This window comes from Apteryx rowi, unplaced genomic scaffold (assembly GCF_003343035.1).
Source record: "Apteryx rowi isolate R43461 unplaced genomic scaffold, aptRow1 scaffold_383, whole genome shotgun sequence".
NCBI classification, from domain to species: Eukaryota; Metazoa; Chordata; class Aves; order Apterygiformes; family Apterygidae; genus Apteryx; species Apteryx rowi.
In genome coordinates, this window is record NW_020450341.1 from 492,935 (window position 1) to 513,581 (window position 20,647).

Below are 20,647 nucleotides of genomic sequence, written 5' to 3' on the forward strand. Positions count from 1 at the left end.
ATGTTTGAAATAGTAGGGAAGTAATTTAAAAAATGCTCAAACCTCCAATAAGGCAAACTGAAATGAAGCAGATAAGAAATTCTGGAATTCTTGTAGACCCCAGTGGAATGGATAGTGAACTGGAGCTAAATAAGGTACTAAACAAGTCTAATTCCTGAATCAAGGACAGCAATTAAAAAAGAGGAAAAAGAGAGGAATTACAATTAAAATTCTTACTAGCTGAAGGAGTCATAATTTTAGTACTATTTTTTTAAAAATATTTTATTTTAAAAATAATTTCAATTGTGAAACCCTCTGAGAGCTTTTTTAAGGGAAATCTGATCATTCTTGTCCAAAGGTGAATCTTCCCCAGAGAGTGAGGTAGTAACAAATCAATGAACAAAGGAAATGAATAAAACCAAGTTTTTTTAAAAAACCAAAAACATTTCTTATGCTGCCAGGTTTTTGCTGAACTGGTCTTTTGGTTTCAATGTGAGCTGAATTTTGACTTCCCATCTTTGTCAGACCACAAGCTATACAGCATAAGAATGATCTTGATGACACCTGTGCTATTTTTTGTACATGCAATTAGCATGAGCTTTCACTGATCTACACACAGCTCCTCAGCAAGGCCACAGAAGTATTAATTCATCATTTGCAATTTGATACTGTAATTATGCAAAATCACTGGAAAGATTATTTGGTCTTCATGGTAAAGTCAGATCAGATAATCACAATGCTTCATCTTTGGTATCTACTAGTCTTTTCATTTAAACATAAACATGTATTTTTAAAATGTATTCAATGTATTCGCAGTCTGTTCTTAAATCAAAGTCCTAGGCCATTTCTGGGACGTAGCTAAGGAAGAAGAAACATATGGCCGAGCAGTGGGACGGGGTTCTGGGATCCACTCTCCCGTTCGGCCACCGACTGGCACTGGGATCTCACACTCATGGTCTGCTCTCATTTTTCTCATCCTCACAAGGCTAATGTGAAGCATTCATTCATGAATAAATAAAATGAACAAAACTGTTATTAAAATAAATGAGTTCTCGGTGTACAAGTAACTGAACCCTGTATACGCCGTTGAGCTAGTGAGCAACATGGTAAATAAATGGGGTTTTATTAATACATAGAAAAGAAACATGTTATCTCACGTCTTCCATTGTACGGCTGTATGTGAGATCATTCCCCCTTCTATAAAATACTCCTCCTGACGTACATTATATGCCTGTTACACCCCCTGCACATTTGGATAATGATAACTAAAGAACTAATCCTGAAGCATGCTGAACACCAGCAAAAAAATGGAAAACTCCCAGCAGGGCAAAGGAGTGACGGAGTCTCTTTTAAAACATCACAAAAGGCACCTAGATTTAAGAATGGAGGAAAAAGAAAAACAGTCTCAGTGGCTCCTACTGCAGCTCTTAAGTAACTTTCTAAAGTAGTTTGCTTTGAGGGATTCGCTGCCTGCATTTCATTGAGGTACTCTCAGCCAAAAAACATTCCCATGCTGAACAGATGTATACCTCAGGGGTATATATGCAAGCAAACATGGGAAGTGGAGAGACTGAAGAATCAATTCACTTGTTTTACCGATGAAAAGAGAACCAATCTCCTAATCATAAGGAACAAAGGCAGAAACACCACTGAGCATGCCACCCATGGACTTACATTAAGCCACATTTTGCCAGAAAACTTGCTCTTGAAAAATGTACTAAGCATGTTAATAGCATGGCATGGTATTTGACTTGTGTTGCTTGAAATAAAGATGGAGATGAGAACCTGCGATACCTCTGTGGTGGAGAGGTGAAAATTTTATTCCAAGAACACTTAGGAAAATAACTGCCTTTTGATGCAAAATAGGACCTTTCAAATAAACATTTGTTCTTCTGAAGTACCCTTCTGATCTCAGGAAAGATCTCCTAACTTGCCCATTCCAAATTCATGCCAATAAGAATTCTCCATACTAGATTGCTATGCATTCTCTATATGTGTACATCCCTAAAAACATGTTTTCTATAATGCAGTGTGTAGCTATGCCTGTAGAGGAATGCATGCACATACACACTGACTGAAAAAGAAATTGTGAAAATTCTAATATTAGCCTCTTTCAGATAAAAAAAATCAAAACATTGCATACTGGTGAAATTTCACCATTTCATATTGGTGAAAGGTGTGGAAAAAACAACACTCATTTCTGCTGCAAGAATAGGGTTGCTTTTATCCCTTTTTTCTTGCTCAGTTAAAAAGGCATACAGCTTTTGCTGTTCTTCAGAGTCTTTCCTTCTAAATTTGTCTCTGGTACAATCCACATTTGCTAGAGTACCTGAGGTACAGTTGTCAGGAAGGAATTCCATAAAAAATACAATATACATTATCTTAGTTGACCCGGAAACAGTTTTTGCAATGAACCAACTGTCAGGTATGCAGAAGTAAGACTTTCATGTGTTTTACATGGACAATTAAGCATTCACTGATATGCGACCTAAATCAGAAACAGTATTTTGACTAAACAACAACAAAAATATTTCCTTGTTTTTCTCTGCTGCACAGAAGGAATATTGCGAAAAAAAGTAACAGCAGGACACAGACAGACAATGAAGTGTACTATGCTCCACTTCCTATTTGGATATGACTGAAATACTTCTGCTTGAGCACGCTAAAGCAAACTCACAAACAATCTCTTGGGCAAGAACAAACACAGAAATGGCTGATGCGAAATATAAAGTTTTAAACTGCTAGAAGCACTTGAGAAGGTAGATTCTGCTTTAAGCACTTGATACTGCATTCACTGTCCCTAGTTCACGATTACTTAAGACTACGTATTTGTCTTCACAATTCACTCTGAGATTTGGAAGCGCTCATATTCACATTTTATGGAGGAGAACTCTAAGCATTTAGTTTTTGTGGGATTAAAGAACATAAACAACTTTGAGAAACTAAGTCAAAATAACTTGCAGAAGATAAATAGGAAGTCTGTGGACTAAGAGGAATTTGTATGCAAGCCTTCCAAGCCATGGACCAATGCTTTGAATCACAGGACTTTTATATTCAGCAACAAGAAGGATACAAAGAATAACATTTCCTTTTTTTTTTAAGGATGAAAAAGGTTGTTGAATCTATACAAATGCATGGAACTAAAAAAGCATGTGAATCATTCCAAAAAAAGAATTTTAGCTAGTTCTAGAGGATATTAGCATAGAAATACATTTTTTTTAATGGACTGCTGTTATGTATGGCCTTTCAAATCGTTCATAGCATAACTGAAAAAATTAAAGTTTATTGAAGTCTGGTTTTAGATTCCTACTTTACTTCTTGGTTATAAAAGGCTCAGAAACTTTACCGGAAAAATATGCAGATCTTTAAACTCTACTTAAATTACTACAATAACACTTAAGCACATATAGAGAGCTTTTCATATGTAAATCTCGAACCATTTCATAAGTGTGGGAATAACATTATTACATCTATTTTTATCTGGGAAACTGAAAATATATAAGGGTGTGTGTGTATGTCACACCTCTGTCCTGCGCAGAGGCATCTGAGTCAGCCCATCACTAACTAGTTTAGTTACTGGAAACAAGACTGGAAACACTCTAGTCATGCTAATGCGATGTTCTGGCCAGGTGAAAACACCCTGCTTCTCATGAATCTCTCCCCTGCAGTTTACCGCGCCACGTTAACAAATCCACAGAGGCGAGTGGCCCCTATTCACAGGGATGCTGAGCTCCCYGAAGCCCCCCGAATGCAATCCCTGCAGGTATTCAGTGGCGGCAAGGAGCTGAGCCTCGGCCTCCAGACCGACGTTTAGAAATCCTCTGCACCTTCTCTTCTTTGCCCACTCTCACACTGAGTGAGGAGGTGCTCACGTAGGCGTGATCCGTGTCCCGCAAATGGATTTCTTCAAGCAAATTCCATAATGCAGAGAAAAGTGGGAGCACAAAAAAAAATAATCTAATCTCACGAGTAATTATGAATTAGGCACCCAGAAGTGCTGACTCTAAGACTAGTACACAAGTGTTCAAGGTCAGATTTATTCTTAGTACCAACTCTTTGAAGATGCAATAGTTTAAGGCTTGTCTTATGCAGGAGGTCAGATTTCATTATCATAATGGCCCCTTCTGGCATCAAAATCTGTGAATCTATTAGTTTTATCAACCTCACATGATTTTGCAGTCTGGAAATGACAGGAAAGATTAATAGGAAGTCACTCAAAACTGATACCAAGCTTTGAGATTTTAAAGGATAAAAATATTGACTGCAGGATCATGTTTACTCAGCTATGTTCCAAAATAGCTTCCAAAAAAGTCAATTATTAATTAAAACTGAAAAGAAAAGCAATGATAGGGCCTRTGGAGAGCACTTATAAATACAGTACAAGCAGCAGCATACAATCCAGAAGTAAAGAAGACTGATTTAAATTTTATGCAAAAAATCATATTCAGTAAAATAACAGAATCATGACTTGCCTTGTAGGGGAAATGGTGGCTACATGATCAGCCCAAAATTGAAGCTTTGTCACTGTGATTTTGAGGGGAATGAATTTTCAACGCTGGAAGTCTTAGCTATATATGTTTCTGAAAATTCATTCTCTTCAAAATCCCAGTCACAGTTGCTTGAAAACATACCTGAAAACAAGCAAGCAAGCAAACAAAACTGTGATTTGAATGATTCTCTGAAACACTAAGGAACATTTGGCTACTTGAAAAAAATAAAACATTTGATATTTTCTTGTTTTTTATGATTTTTAACAAATTTGAGAAAAGAAGGAAAAAGATGGTATAGTTTATTAATATTAAAATCTTTCCTGGACAACCTGCTGACTTTCAAGATCCAATCATGACTTTGAAATGAATTAAACATGTCCTAAGTGAAATGCCATTCTCATTTTTCATAATGCATTAAAACAGCTAAATATGTTAATAATTACCATGAAAGAATTTTCCCATATATCATATTCAGTGTTCTGCATTTCAGCGCATGTGCTGCAATATTTATTGTGGTAGCTGCTGATAGTAAGCTTTTCAATTAAATTCCTGTGTGTGTGAGAGTGTGTTTTCATACTTATTTATATAAATATTACAGAACCTGTTTACACAGATCACTTGAAAATTATTTAATGTCACTTTTTCCCCTTTTTTAAGTAAATGGATATCCCCTATTGAAAAGTATTCATAGTCACAAGATTAATTAAGCAGTTGGATTTACGTTTTACTGTTTTGGACTAAAATTCCATCCAGAGCCACAGATAAGCAATTTAAGAACAAAAACAGAACAGATCAGAGCCTGTTACTTGTACTGCAATTGCTATAGACATTATATATTCATAATAACTATTGAAAAGGTAAATATATTATGATGTGAAAATGTAATTCAGTGTATTTTTTACTGTAGTTCAATACTACAGAATTTAAAGTCAATGGAAGACTCATTCACAAAAATTACAGTATTGGATTATTTTTAATTCATATGTTACAATACTTCATATTTCTGAAATTCTCCTTACTAGAGAAACAACTCAAAGCTTTGGCACAGTGATTTCTCGTGTAATTTCCAAATAGGAAAATATTTAGCATAATGGTCAGTAACATCTCCAGAAATAGGCATCACTAAGAAGCTTTTGTATATTTTTTACTGTATCAGGCTCTCTTTCCCCTAAAGTTTGTGGCATACTTACATTTAGCTAAGAGTGATCAAAAAGTCTGCCAAAATTCAGATCTACTGAGCAAAGATAAATTAGGCTGAAAACTAGATCCATTTCTTTTTGCATGCTTTAAACTTTATGGATCCCCTTATGTGAAAATGAGCAGCTTTCACTAAGCTTCCTTTTGGTTTATAAAACTAGAAACTCAAAATGAAATTCATGGGGAACTGAAATGCACCCAAGCAGAATGTCTTTGGTACTTCTGAATATCTTTAGAACAATATGGTGAGATTTCTATATTTGGAAATAAACTCTCACAACTTTTCATTTCTCACTCAGCATAATGTTTTCATATCATAAAACACTATATGTACTTTGCTGGAAATCAGAAAGAATCATTAAATGTCTAGCTTTTTGTTTTGTTTTTAAACTAACTGTATTCTCCGGCAAAAAGTCTATCAAAGATCAAAATCCAATTCTGGTATCAGACACACTGTTCAGATTGCTAACCTGAATGCCTGCACTTGATTAAACACTATTATTTGAAATTTCAGAAATTAAAACTTTTCTGATTTCAAAATCTCTATTTGTTAGGTATAGTCTAATATCTTAAAAATACAGCTATGTTATGAACTAGAGATTAACACATTAAACTGAAACACTTTTTTTTTTAACTTTAAATCTCAGAGGGACTATTTTGTATAATTAAATGTAGCAAGTCACCTTCTCAGTTAGTATAAACGCATGTCCCTCCATGGAATATAACAGATCATGAAATTCTGATCCCTTGAATTTTTTGAAACACCAGTAACAAAATTCAAAACTAAGTATGCCTGTCTTTGTGCACCCAAGTTTTCTAACAGTGTAGGGTCATAATTGTCTATGGAAGTATTTCTCGAGGTGTTTTTTTAAATTTATGAATATCCAGCATTGAAAAAATTCATAAAGTATTTTGGGTGGTTCTATCAAAATAGCTAAATTCCCAGTGTTCCCTTTTTTTTCTTCTTTCGTTTTGTTTGCTTGCATGCCAACATGCATGAAAAAGTACATGTGTTTGTTTCTCATATAAATTTTGAAATCATTTCAAAAGCCACAGAGTACCAATTGAGAAACTCCTCTATGGAATTGTCCTTGCAATATATGTAAGAAAAGTAAGCCTGCGTAATGTGGCAGAAGATAATCAAGCCTCTATCCCAAGAAGAAACTCTTCAAGTTTGCTAGCACAAAACTCAATTATTTTGCTTCAGGCCATTTATACACAGTTAAGAGAGAAAAAAAAATTGACAGGCACTCTTTCTTGGCAAATACTTTTTTTTTTTTGCTCCTATGCATCAACCTGGGAAATTAAGTCTTGTTTTTAGAACTGAACCTTTTTTAAGGGACCAGCCTATTTTCTACAACTTTCACAAGTGTCTTCATTCCATTGGTTTAGATTACTGTGGGACTTGGCCGTGTGCTTGCCTGCTTGTACCAGTATGGGGGAACGGAGCATGGGAGTGGCATCAGGGAGGGGAAAACAGTCCACCTGGTTTCAGGGTCCTGGGTTTCAATTATTCACAGGGCTCTGTCACAAAGAAAATGAAGCTGTTTGCTTGGAGATGAGCAATTCCTTTTTTAGTGGTTCACAGTGGATGTAATCAACTGAAGATACATACTCCTCATATCACAAGTGTACTGTGGCAAAATTTAAGAGGAAGAGACTATTTAAATATTTAAAAACAGATTCTTAATGATACATGGTCAGATTCCTAGGCCTCATCTTGCAAACACATATGCATATTAAGTTAATGGGATTTCTCATGTTCATCAATTTACGTCTTTAAATCCTCTCAGGATTATGGAGCTAATTTTAAGAAGAAAAAAAGTGTCTTCTTTGAGCAAGTATTATTTTCTCTCTCTCTCTACCTTTTACTAAATACCTACAAAATTTCTTTTTAAGTTTTGTTAGTTGTGTTGTTTGACAAAATTAGATAAAGATCACTTGTGTACAGAATTTATTTTTGCAGTGAAATAGTCTATTGTTAATTCTGATACACAAATGCTCTACCTCTAAACTTTATCCTTGCTGCAAAAAAAGTTGAAAATAACATTTTAAACTTCAATTATTGCAAAATAAAACAAAGGGCAAATAAAAAGCTCCTTTTTGTTTCAGAACATATATCTCCTCTCACATTTAATTTACTAGATCTACAGACAAATATTCAGAAATCTACCAAAGACAAGTGTTTTGACCAACTATTCAGAAGCAGTAGCATCGTTCTGATGTCACGACGATATTTCACCAGTTCTCACCAGGGAAGACATAGGGTGGTACAAAGACTCAAACCAGTACTTGCTTCAGGCGTGCTGACTTGCACCCTCCAAAGCACGACATTTCTTCATTGATGTAAGAGGCAGCTCGCATCCCTAATGTCCATGCCTGGAACCGCATTCAATAAAGATATCAAAAGTACCGACAGCAGACAGTACATGCTCACCTCTGGCTGAGATGCATGAGGGGAGAAAAAAAGAGGCAGAGGAGAGAGGGTTGCATGCTAGGAAGAGGTGGAGGGAAGGGAGAGGGAGTGGAGGGGAAGAGGAACTACAAACAGAAATGTATAAGCTTCCTATCATACTGCATGGTCAGTTCGGGGGTAAGAGCAGAGATGTCTCTGCATATTACAGACCCTAGGTACACAGCTCTTGTCTTACACCCATTTCATTTTGATTCTCAAGGAGTTCGTCCCGATTTAAACGTGATGTAGAATAGAGCAGAGCCCAGCTGAAGGGAATATGGGTCCATCTGCATTTTGCATTTTTCTTAAGCGGTCCTCTCCCATGTGACGCTGTAAGTCATAAGCACTCCCGAGCTGCCAGTATTTTCCCTGTGTGCTGGCTCCAGAGTGTTCTGCTCCAGCAGGAGGTCTAAATAGCATTTAGTCGTTGCACTGACTTCTAATAAGAAGCCTTCCAGCAACTGAAAGGCCTAGCACAAATCTCTGTTCCTCTGACATGCCTTTTTCTGGGTCCCAAGCCTCAGAAACATGCAAGGCACACATCTCTTCCTTCCTTTTTATTTCCTCAGAAAGCACACAGAGCCCTGACTTTGCAAGGCTCTGAGGTTTATGCAGAAGAGTTTCCTGGGCTCTTGAGAGCACATTGCAAAGATACTGTTTGACTCTTTTGAACGTCAAGTGGCAGCATCAAGCCCTTACTTAAGACAGAATTCCTAGAACAGGAGATTGCAATGCTGTATCACAGCACTTGAGATCAGTGCTGCAATCCCGTCATTAAATTTAACTTATGCATGAGAAATCAAATCATCTGATTAATAAGATTTCTGGCACAAGTGATTGTTACCGTAATTCAATAAGATTAGAATGCATGAACAAAATAGATAATGATATTACTGCAAAAATACTATTCCAGCATTATTTAATTTCAGTCAATCACTTAAAATATCAGCCTGGTGGTCGTATAGCACCAAGACATGAAATAAAGTGATAGCAAATAAATAAGAAATAGAAGATTGGTCATAATTCCCAAATTCATCTCTCTGCATAGTTTTCTCATTTCTAATGTATTTCCTTTGAGGAATATAATATAGGTTTTTTAGTACATATTAAAGCACCTTTCTGTAGACTCATAAAAATTTATACTACTGGAAAAGCTGGATCCACTGATGGTTGATATTTTTAGCCCCATCCTCAGAGGAGACAGGTTACAGACTTCTATCAAATAGTCAGTGGGCAGCCACGTATACTGTCTAGTATTAAAAAACAACAACAACAAAAAAAACCCTTTGACAGTGACTTTTCAGGCAATTATTGTGGGCCTGTGCAAATCTACCATTAGGCAGTGCCAAGAAATTATCAGAGCTGTAGATAGCTTCAGATATTATTATGCTTTATCATGCTGGATGCAGAGCTGGTTGCTTTGACAGGCAGCACCCCCCGGGCGTTTGAGGGAAATCAGGTTTGCTGGATGACGCTGTCACTCCTGGTAGCTGTCTGTGACATCTCTGACTGGGGACACAGCGCACTAGCCGGTGAATTCCAAAAGGCTTAAACGCGGCTGTCCTTTGGTGGCTACGCTCCTATTTCGTGATAAAGGTCCCACAGAGAAGCAGCGGGCACTCACTCTTCTGCGCTAGTTATTTCACCTTATCCTCATTTTTGTGTCTGGTGTATTGAGCATTAAAAGCTTAGTAGGAAAACACTAACTACAATACCTTCTGTAGGCTGATGCCACTCGGATTCACCTCAATTAGGAGGTGCTAAGCTGGTGCTTTGCCTCGTGCTTAAACCATAAGGGAAGCTTATTGAGCTGAAGTGCGGCCTGGCCAGCCAAGAGTGCCTGAAGCTCCCGAACACACATGACAGTAAGGCTAAGATTTTCTAGCTGCTGTTTGAACTGAGGGCATCCATTCGGCCACCTGAGCCTGGTGCTACTGTTCAAGCCTGACTGCTGGTGGCTGAAGCAGGTATCAAAGTTCTCTTTTCATCTGGCGGAGATCTAGTGCATAATCTTTATTACCCTACCACAGAGCTTCCTCTCTGACAGCAGGATCACTTGCCACAGTGAAAAGGCCTGAGGAGGGCTGGTGCCACAGTTAGCAAAAAGCCCTAAATAAAAGATGCACCAGAAAAGTTTTCCAAAGACAGCTGTGTGCCCACAGGCACTGCTGACGGGCGCAAAGGTCACAGGCGATCCTGGTTTTGATGATTCTGGTCTGGTTCTCTCACATCTTGTCTTCTGAACAGTAAGTGTAAGCACTCCAGACCCAGAGACAGAAGTGGTTAAGATAATCTGCTCTTACTTAAGGTACCAGAACACCCTATGTATGTCTTGAAGATACACCCTTTTTATCTGAAGATAAGGAAGGACTTTATGCTTTCACAAATATTTTGAAAAGTAAGCACTACAAAGCTGTAGGCATGTACTAATGCAAACAATCATGGAGAAGCATAGACATTCTCAGCAGTTAGTTTTTATAACTGTAACACTAAATGCATGACTAAGATTTTATATCAACTAAAACCACAGAAACAAGAAAACAAATACTTGAAACCTAGGCCCTACTTGCTGGGAGTACTGTTTGCTAATGGTTATTACTCTCAGACTTTTGGTTTATAATTGCATTTCTTTTTGACTGTGATATGTACTAATTTAATGTCCTTGTGGCTCAGTATTCTCATCTGTAAAACTGGAAACACTTTGGTCATGTTCTTTGATAGTTAAGGATAAAGGAGTGTATATAAATTCTGAATCTACTGTTTATGCTGTGGTATTTGGTGACTGGCACCACTCAGGAAGACTAAGATGTCAGTAAACTCTATGCTATACAGACATGTAGCAAAACATAATGATGTTTACAGCCTAAGAAAACATTTGCAAAGGATATTGGAAAACATCTCAAACAAAGGTAAGGAAAGCACAGATGATGGCTAGTTTAGTTGCTTCCACTTTTATATTTATGATTAAATAACATTAGTGCAAATTCAACTGGTTTACTGATCAGTAGACTCTGTACTGAAAAATCATTAACCTCATTGCTCAAGCAAGCTGTAGCCAGATCTTGCAATTATTTTGAACGGCTCTACTGACTTTTATTGTAAAGAATAGCACCTCTTTACTAGTAAATGATTACAGACATGTTTAACAGTTGGCTAAAAGGAAAATCCTGATCGCACTGATATCAATGGCAAAGTCCACACTTCTTTTAAAGAGGGAAATTCTAAAGTGTACTTTGACTCCTATACCATCTGCCCTGGAATACTTGCAGTACGCTTTGGGGAAAATGATCGAGCTTCAATTCAAGTGAAGTAGATACTTGAAGTTGCATCTGATATAATAGGAAACTTAATACAAGTAACTCAAGGGCTTTCAATCCCACTCCTTCTGAACAGAAGAATGGGAGATTTTGAACTGGCAACTCTCCTTACATTTTTGTGCTTCAGGGCTGTTTTGGTCCACTTCAGTGATTCTCCATTTTCCATGTAGTTTCTGTTGTATTGCAGTATGCAAATACTGCTGCAGTGAGGCAGGATCCCTTATACCAGGCTCTGTTCTTTTTAAATTCTGTCTTATGTAGTATAATACTCTAGTTTCCAAATTCTGATACATAGCAAATGAATTTAAAGTTTAAAATTGCCCAAAATGTGCCCCCATTCCTCAGAGCATCACTGGCTATGCTGGAAAGCTATCAGAGATCACAAAGCAGTGCTAAAACTGTAAGAGATCAAAAAAGGCCTATGGCAATAATAAATGTGAAGTGATTAAGCCTATAGTTCTTCAGGCAAAATTGTTCCCTGGCTGAAAAAAATTATGAAAACTCAGATCTCTTGAGGATAGGAATTCAGAAGAACAAAAATAGCACTTCAACTTTATCGGTCTTCTTCCACCAAGCAAGAAAAGGGGGGCAAAAAACCCAGAACTCAGTGGATTGAGCACCAAAAGAAGCATTCTGCCTGCGCAAAATAATTTTAAATCAACATGTTCATATTAAAATCAGATTTTTACTTACAATCACTTGAGCATGTTTTATTGTAAAGTTTCTGCTGAGCATAACAAAGGACATTTTTAATCTACTGAATGTGCAAAAAGCCTAAATGACTTTTTAATAGCACTGTTTTGTTTTGACTAAGATTTATGTCAATGAGAGAAAAGGTTTTAATGAAAAAATACTGCTACAAAGCATATGCGTTTGCTTACTTCTTATAAATGTGAACTAGACAGATATAGTAATAAAGAAATACACCTGCCTGTAAGATCTGGTCTTTAATTTTCCCTATTTTTAAAACCATCATAGATGTGTAATATTTTGATAACACATTAGCCCAATTGTGACATAAAAATGGCAATACTTGTACATTAATTCATGATAATTTTTACCATAAAATACAACTACCAAATATTGCTAAGCAGTCTTGCAAAGCTTTGACCTGATACAAACCTATGAGTTAAAAACCACACCAAGAGATTACATGATTTTTTCAGCGATTCCCACTCCCCATTCCAGCCCTAGCCTCTATCTGCTTTTCAGTTTTAGATCCTTCCTACCCAATAGGGAAAAACACCAGGAAAAATTTTGAGTATAGGGTGTAGAGCATCTGTTATATAAGAAAAGCCTTTCACAGAAGTCCCAGGAATACTGGATCAAGTCCTGTCAAATCAGAGGTGGGTCAAACCACCTGCTGTCAGTTGTGTTCCTTCACATCCCTTTCCTCTTAAACTTTCCCATTCAAAACAGTTCAAACCTCTTCTCCAGCAAATTTACCAAAACTTTCCTGTAAGTCATAAATTTAGTCATAAATTAGTCATAAATTTTAAATCTTTATAATTAAATCATTGTACTTTGCTCCTCTGAAATCTGAATGGTCACATAAAAGAATGAAAGTACTTGCAAATTTGCCCCATTAATGCCTACTTTCTTTGTATATTGCATAAATTTATTATTGTGACTGCTCTGTCACTTCTAGGGGTGGCAGTAGAAGGAGACAGGCAAATAAAATAGTGTGAGGTCTCCAAAGGCAAATCCAAGCACATAAAACACCTGAAATAATTAATTGCTGTGAGAGGAGGACAAAAAAAAAAAAAGAGAGAGACATTGAGTCACACAGTAACAGCGCAAAGAACAAGACACATGTCCTCTTCTGATGCATGGCATGTGCCCAATGTGATTAGAAAAGCTGGGACACAACCTCACTTTCTCTAAGACATCTATCAAAAGCTTACAATTATGTTTCACCTGCAAACTATACACGACTGGCATGCTGGTTTTCAAATAAGAGGAAGTCATTTAACAGAAGATGAGTAGAAGCAAATGAATTCACCTTTTAATAAGCTTATATCAAAGCAGCTGAACCAAAAAGCACCTGCTGAAATCCTTGCATGGTGGAACATTTTAGCAGGGAGAATGTCACCTATACATCTTCAACTCACGTGAGAGGCATCTGTAGTTGAGAATAGAGTCTTTCTATGTGTTACTCTCGTCTTAGAAAAGATATCCATTGTTTATCAGACACTCTACAAATAATATACAAAACTTATCAGTGGGATGATTATTTCATCTACCTATTATCTTTCCTTGAATCCAGCAGATTTCTCTAGCTTTTATGAAGAATAAAATGTGGTCCCTCTCTCTCATCTACTCGGAATGCTGCAGTTAATGAGCTAAGACAAGCATTGCCTCAAGCACAGTTCRTTATCATTGTTCCCATCTCTGTTCGAATTATATTTAAAGTAGTTGGCAAAGAGTATTGTTGAGAGAGTGAAAAAAGATTGCTCAACACAGTCTTCCACACCCATATTCTACAAGTTTCTTTCTGTATAGAAACACCTCTCTTCACACAGGCATGCAAAGAGGCTGATTTTCTTTCATACTAGAATGTAGCTTGTACTAGATTACTGTTACTGTACTTATGCCCATGGCCAAAGAAGGAGAACAATAGTGAATAATCTTTTTTTTGGTAACACAAAACATCTCACTTTTCCCTGAAACAACACAAAGCAAACAAACAAAATGATAAATCTGACCAGCAGAAAATACTTTTTCCTTTTTATATGATTATAAAGGGAGTCAACTGTATCTCTTTATTTGATTAAGTCCAATGAGCTAACAGACAACACCGGAATCATACTCACATTTTGTACACAACTCTCTCTCACGAGAATCAAAGAAAGACTTTCTAAAGGCGTATCTCCAACAGGTCCAGCAAGATTTAATAGCAATCTCTTTTAAGGGTAATTTAATTTTTTTTCTAAAGGTCCAAGATTTGCGATCTTTCTTCACAAAAAGCTTGATCACATGAGTAATTCAGTGAAAACAAGGGTCTTTTTTGTTTTCCCCAAGTAGTAACATGTTAACCATCTAAATTTCTACTTAGGCTTCTAAACAAATAACTTTTTTTTTAAAGTCTCCGCAACTATTGTTGATTTTAGGAACCCAGGCTTAAGAATTGGTCTATTTGAATGACATGAAATCAGTGAAAAGTACTGCATATTTATCGTGTAGTGGATAACTTAATATATTCCATCATAAATCCCAAAAGTATGGCAGGGAAGCCTGTGAGTGTTTTCTGGCTTGTGTTGGAAAACTAATCCTTGGGCTGTCTAAACAACATGTTCCTTTAAAAAACAGGTTTGAATTCTCTCCAGGAAGAGCTGATCCTTATTTGATATCAATCTAAAAGACTCAGAGCTACGCGTTCTCTCTAAAACTATGTAGGAATGTCTTGGTGGGGGAGAGAGGAATGCAGCTAGTAGAGTAAGAGAAAAACACACTGCCAGAAGGACCCTTTGCTGCTCTGTCCTGTCCCTTCCCCATTGCCTCACAATGTTGGTGACACCTGAGCAGAAAGTACAAGATATCTCTTGCACACAAGTACAAACCTCCTAGCTGACAGTTTTAAGGCAACTATTATGAAAAGTCATACAAGGAAGGGACACTTCATTACTGAAATCTCTAAGTTACTTTACAGTAGGAGAAGGAAGTTTCACATTAATCTGACACAGATGAGCAGTCATCTTGATACTATTTCCCAGATGAATAACCATGTCAGGAAAAACTGCTAAACACTATCAGTTGCCATTCAGACGGTCCAGCTGGGACGAGTCAGGCTGTAGGAGCACCTCAAGCTTCATCTGCCAATGATTAAAGGTAAAATCCTCAAAAACACACAAGAAATAAGGCTACTGGCTTGTTCACAAAAGTCTGTCCATCTTTAAGGTCAGACAGACCTTGCAGTGCTTTTTTCCAGGATGATTATATCAACATCTGAAAAAGGCTCATATCTCCCCAGCTGACACAGTCATGTCAAAAAGTCTCCTTGCATGAACGCAGGTTATGTTGACAGAGGAGGGCGGTTGTCGAGCTGCATCATTTGGAGATGCGGTCTAGCTACACCAACAGTAAACCCACGTTGTTGGCACATTAGGTCTGACTTAAGGCACTCTGCTGACATCACCGTGACCACATACCAATCCAGCAGAAGTGCTGTAGCACAGACTGCAGTGTCATCCCGTGTATGACACAGTTCCTCTACCCTAACAAGTCTTCAGAAGGGGCTCCCAAATATGTATTTGTCTTAAGCAAAATCTGTACTTCTTAAAATGGTTACTTCATTTTCTGTGATTTAATAATATTGACCCTTTTCTGATAGAAAAACTCCATTATTATATTAAATGCATTTACAATGAAGGTGATGTGCATAATTTTTATGCATAGATTATGCATTTAGGAAATGTAAGTGGCAAGAGTTTCTTCTGACATTTTTTCCTAGCCACTGTTTTTACTCTAATATAGTGGAGCCTTACAATTGATTTTCCTCCTTTAGTCAGGAAAAATCACTGTCAGACAGCAAGTTGCCTAATGTTTACTACACATCTCCTTAAGGTCAAAATTAACATACATAATAATCATTTCAAGGAGTGACACTTTGATGCATCAAGCATGAAAGAGGTCAAGAGGAAGTCTACTAATAAGGTCATCTTACCCTTACATATCTCCAGATATTTAAAAGAATCCAGGTTTCAACTGGCTCAGTCTCATTCATGAATTTTTGGGCTAGTTTATTTACTTTGAAGAGTTCCTTCATTGGGTGAATCAGTGGAGAAACTTATATTCCTTGAATTGCCCTTGTAGGGGGGCGTGGGTTTCCTTCTCTACCAACTGTTCAGGTAACCTAGGGAAAACAGCCTCTGAACTCAGGTGCATTCATTTGGTGGACTCATGTATATTAGTTTGGGGCTTAAAGTTAGGTGGTATGAATACTCCTGCCTCCAAAAGTCTGTTTATTTTCTCACAGAAGTTTGCTAAAATTCCCATAGAGCTTGCTTAGAGCTGTATCAGTTCAATGTGATTTGCTGAAGAACTTGTTTATTCTTCATAGGGTTTTTTTTTCATGTGTAACTTTTTTCTATTTCCTTTGACAATCCTCATATGACCACACGCTTGCACTACTACATAACAAAGAACCCTGTTTAATATAACTATATATTTATAAGTGGCTTAGGTTAGCCTGTTTACAGCATGTTTGCCTGCTGTGAGCTTGTTTTACCTTACTTTACCTTACCTTACCTACAGATCCTTTAAACTTTTCTATGCCTGTCACTTGTATTTGCAGACAGAAGAGAGAAACAGCACTATGTCTTTCAGACTTAATTGCTGCTTCCTGGAGCAACCAATCACTGTACCAGAAGTGTTATGGTTGTTGCTCTTGAGGTTGTACAGATCAACTAAATAAACCTTTGAGCTGTCACATCATAGCTCATTTGGACAGTGACACATATGTAACATTCTCTTTACTAACGTGGAAGCGCTATAGCATATCAGAGAGCTGAACTTTTTTCTCAAAAAGAAGTAAGAATTATATCTAACTTTTCTACATAACAGCATTTAGAGGATGCATACTTCCTAAAAGAGTGTTTTATGAGACAGCACCCCGTGCGCAAAAGAGCCATTGGAAAGGGCCTGGATTGCATGTAGACAGACGGCAAGGCAGCAAACACAAAAACTTTGACTGGAAACAGTATTTCTTTATGGTACTCCAAGATCTCATCACAAAACTGATCTAGTCTTGGCAACAGAGCTAACTGTGTTGTCTTTTTTTCCCTTAAAGGGGATGCATTCATAGCTCAGGAGCTCCAGCTGAAAAAAGATCACAGAGTATATTGCCCAAGTTAATGGCCATGTCTTATTATATACAAAAACAGAAGACATCAAATTAAATTCCATCTCATTCTGAAAGGGGCAACAGGGAGTAGAGTAATTCTCCTCTTCTTTGCTATAAGAGCATAGAGCAGGTGTCCAACGTAAATGACACGATAAAGGCCAAGTGATAACTCTATTTAAAGTTCGTTCTCTGGATTTAAAGCTAGCACCAAGTCGCAAGGAACCTGAAAGGAGGAATAAAGGATATAGGAAGGAAGAGTCTGGAGAAGGTACCAGGAATACAGAGTGAGTGTGTGTCACTGGAACACTTCTTTTTGTGCCATCATCTTTATTCTTTCAATAAAGTTTGAAGCACAGATTATTCTCTTTCTCTGGGAAGAAAGCATGACAATCAATGATATACTTCCTAGCAAYACTTCTGAAACCTTGTAACATCTGTTTAAAGAGGTAATATGGTCCCAGCTCAAACAGAACTGCATACTGATACAATTATTTCTTTTTCCTAACTTGATTCTACCAAGCAAGGTAGGAAACCCAAGATCCAAGTTCCCCTGAGTAGAGATAAATACATTCAGAGAAGTGTCCACATTTCTCATAAATTAGACATTAGCCAGAAATGAAGGTAAAGTAAGCAACTAAAACTTACTTCGTTGTCTCCTAAATCTAATTTTTTCCATGCTTCTTCTGAGCTGTTTTTAAGACTTTCCTGCCTAATTTCTTCAAGGACAGTTGACATGCAAAATCACAAAAACTGAGACCCTTAAAGTACATGATTCTGATGTACATCAAGATGTTATTTTCTTATAACAACAGGCTAGCATACCAAACCCATGCATGTATATTCCCACTGACACATGAGAGAAACCTTAGAGCATACCCTTAACTTAGACAGAATTATATCACTTGAGGTGCATTCAGCTGAGGTCAAAGAAAAGGTATGCTGATTACCTACAAATTTCTCATGGACTGGTCAGCATTATAGTAAAATGGTAATATGTTTCATTAAACCTTTTAATTTATCTCTGATCCCTTGTAAATAAAGTTAATAACATTGTTGCATATGATAGCAAGGGACTGATCTCAGCCCAGGAGAACCTTTTAGTTTAAATTGTTAGCAGCCAGATCATTTTTTCCTGCCAGTGGCAGGGAAAAATAATGTCTCTGCAAAGCAACAACTTGATTGTTATTGCTAATTTTTTTTGAATATTTTTCACATTTACCTTTCTTGCATCTCGTATCATCTTCCGAATAGTTTCCTTTATTGTGTAAGGCTGCGCTCGGGGCGGATGAAAAAGCAGATCAATATTTGTGCCACCAGAAATTCCAGGCATCAGGTAAGGCCAACCTAAGTCAAGATTTGGAGCTTCCACATCTGATTCAATAGGCCAGTAGGTTCCCGAGGAAGAGGTGTCATCAATGGCATGGTTAGAAAAATAAATTGTGTTTTGGGGAAGTTTATGGACATTGTTCAAAATATAATCAATTTCCTCATCTGCTAGGAACTCTGAGCATCTCTCTTTGGAAAGAAATTCTTTGTACGCTTCTACACCTCCTTCAATAAGAGCATCAATAGCTACTCGATACCATTCCTTGTAATGAGGTTCAATGTAGTTGTCTGATCTGCATTCATCATGTAAGGACGAAAGCAAAGATGAAGTTTCCATTTTCACATATATTTCGTATAAAGTCTTTTAAACTTTCATTCATGAGCTGATGAAATGTACCTGTAAGGAGAGGAAAGAAAGAAGGCAATCAGAATATTTGTGGCAGTCTATGACACACACACATCCTTCAAAATATTTTTCAAGTAATATTACTGTAAGTTTTGTTAGCACCATCCAGCTAATTCAGAATGTTTTGAAAATGCTCAGGGATTTATCTTCCCGAATGAATACTAAGAAGCTACTTAAAGAGCCTCTTCTACATAAGGCAAAACTAAACACACAGGAGATTAAGTGATTTAGCAAAGTTCCTATATTAAAAGCTACAGCAGAGCTGACAATACAGTGAACACCTCTACCAGCAGCTCCAGTATACACCCTATGCATATTCCAATATACTACTGTAGACGGTATTTCAAAACTCTCTTTACGGTAACTGGCAGAACAGTATTAAGAGAAACATTTCACAAACTAATTTTATTTCCTACTTTTTGATGCATTAAGCTTTCTGTTGAATACATACCCTCTTTCTGGCTTCTTTGAAACCACAGTCTTTCAGGCCCTTCTCCTTATCTATCTGCTCTCCCATGCTGATATAATCCATCTGTTGCTCACAACAGGACCAGCCTATCTCATTTCAGTGAGTTATGAGGAACTCCAGAAAGATTTCTCCTCCCACACCTAGGATCAAACTCTGAATCAGCAATCTGATGTCTAGTTTCCACCCTGCTCATTCCTTTTGCCAAAAGGAGCGGCTGCTTTAATCTTACCTTTTTGTTCAAAACATTAATAATAAATAAGATGTTTGATGCTGATGATTTATAAATTCATTATTACTATCTTTTTATTTCATGCAACAGAGGCCGGGAGGGATGGCTCCTGCTGCATCAGCTTGGGATTTAAGGTACACAGAGGACAAACAGCCACCGTTCCTACCTTTACATCTGTGCAGCTCTACAGGACTGCAGGAACTCCACAGTCTGCCTAAAAACTGAACCTTAAATGAACTTCTGCACTGTACAGTTGGGAGGTAAGCCAGAAGAAAAAAGGGAATTTTCATGAGAATAGCACAAACATGGTCATGTAAAATAGAAAGATGAAACATGGTAGCACTGTTTGATCTTTAATGGCTAGAACATAAAGCCTATGTCATAAAGAAGTTTAGAGAAGGTTAGCAGAAGTAGGGAAAACAGGTAGCAAGGCAGAGTAATTATGGTAAGTATATACAAAGCATTGTTTGAAAGTTAACATAAGGTTTCCTTACAAGCCTAATGAATAGTATAGCAGTATGATAGTGAGCACTAGTCGTACGGAGTGCTGATTTTATTTATTGGCATATAAATATAACATAATTCTCTCTTCATATGAAGACCCTTCAGATATCTTTGCAACCAGTGCACTTGCATTCCACAGTCTGTTGGGAATAGTCTAAATCTTCTTGAAATGAAATCTAAATTAGCTGCATTAACCTAAAGGAATGAAAATCAAAATCTCCATATACTACTGATACTCTAAAACCCAATCAAATGTTCAATTAAACCAAGATTTCTGAGGAACTTGGGAAGTCTGAGGTTAAAAAAGGATGAAGAAAGAAAAATCCAGATCTGAGGCTGGCATCAGCACATCATATGAAATAATTCCATTTGAATCCTGTCTCTCAGCCAAGTAGCAGGATAGATCTTCCCAGATAGGACTGCTTTTGAACCT

At 37.2% G+C, this 20,647-nt stretch overlaps 1 protein-coding gene across 1 annotated transcript in view; it reads right to left on the reverse strand.

Annotated features, from left to right (window-relative positions):
• The window catches only part of FAM83B (family with sequence similarity 83 member B), a 44,208-nt gene extending 25,265 nt beyond the window's left edge, over positions 1-18,943 (reverse strand). Inside the window, exon 1 of the mRNA XM_026074268.1 lies at positions 18,500-18,943. Within this exon, the coding sequence (XP_025930053.1) occupies positions 18,500-18,943 (444 nt within the window). The remainder of the gene's footprint in view (positions 1-18,499) is intronic.
• Positions 18,944-20,647: the final 1,704 nt, after the last annotated feature.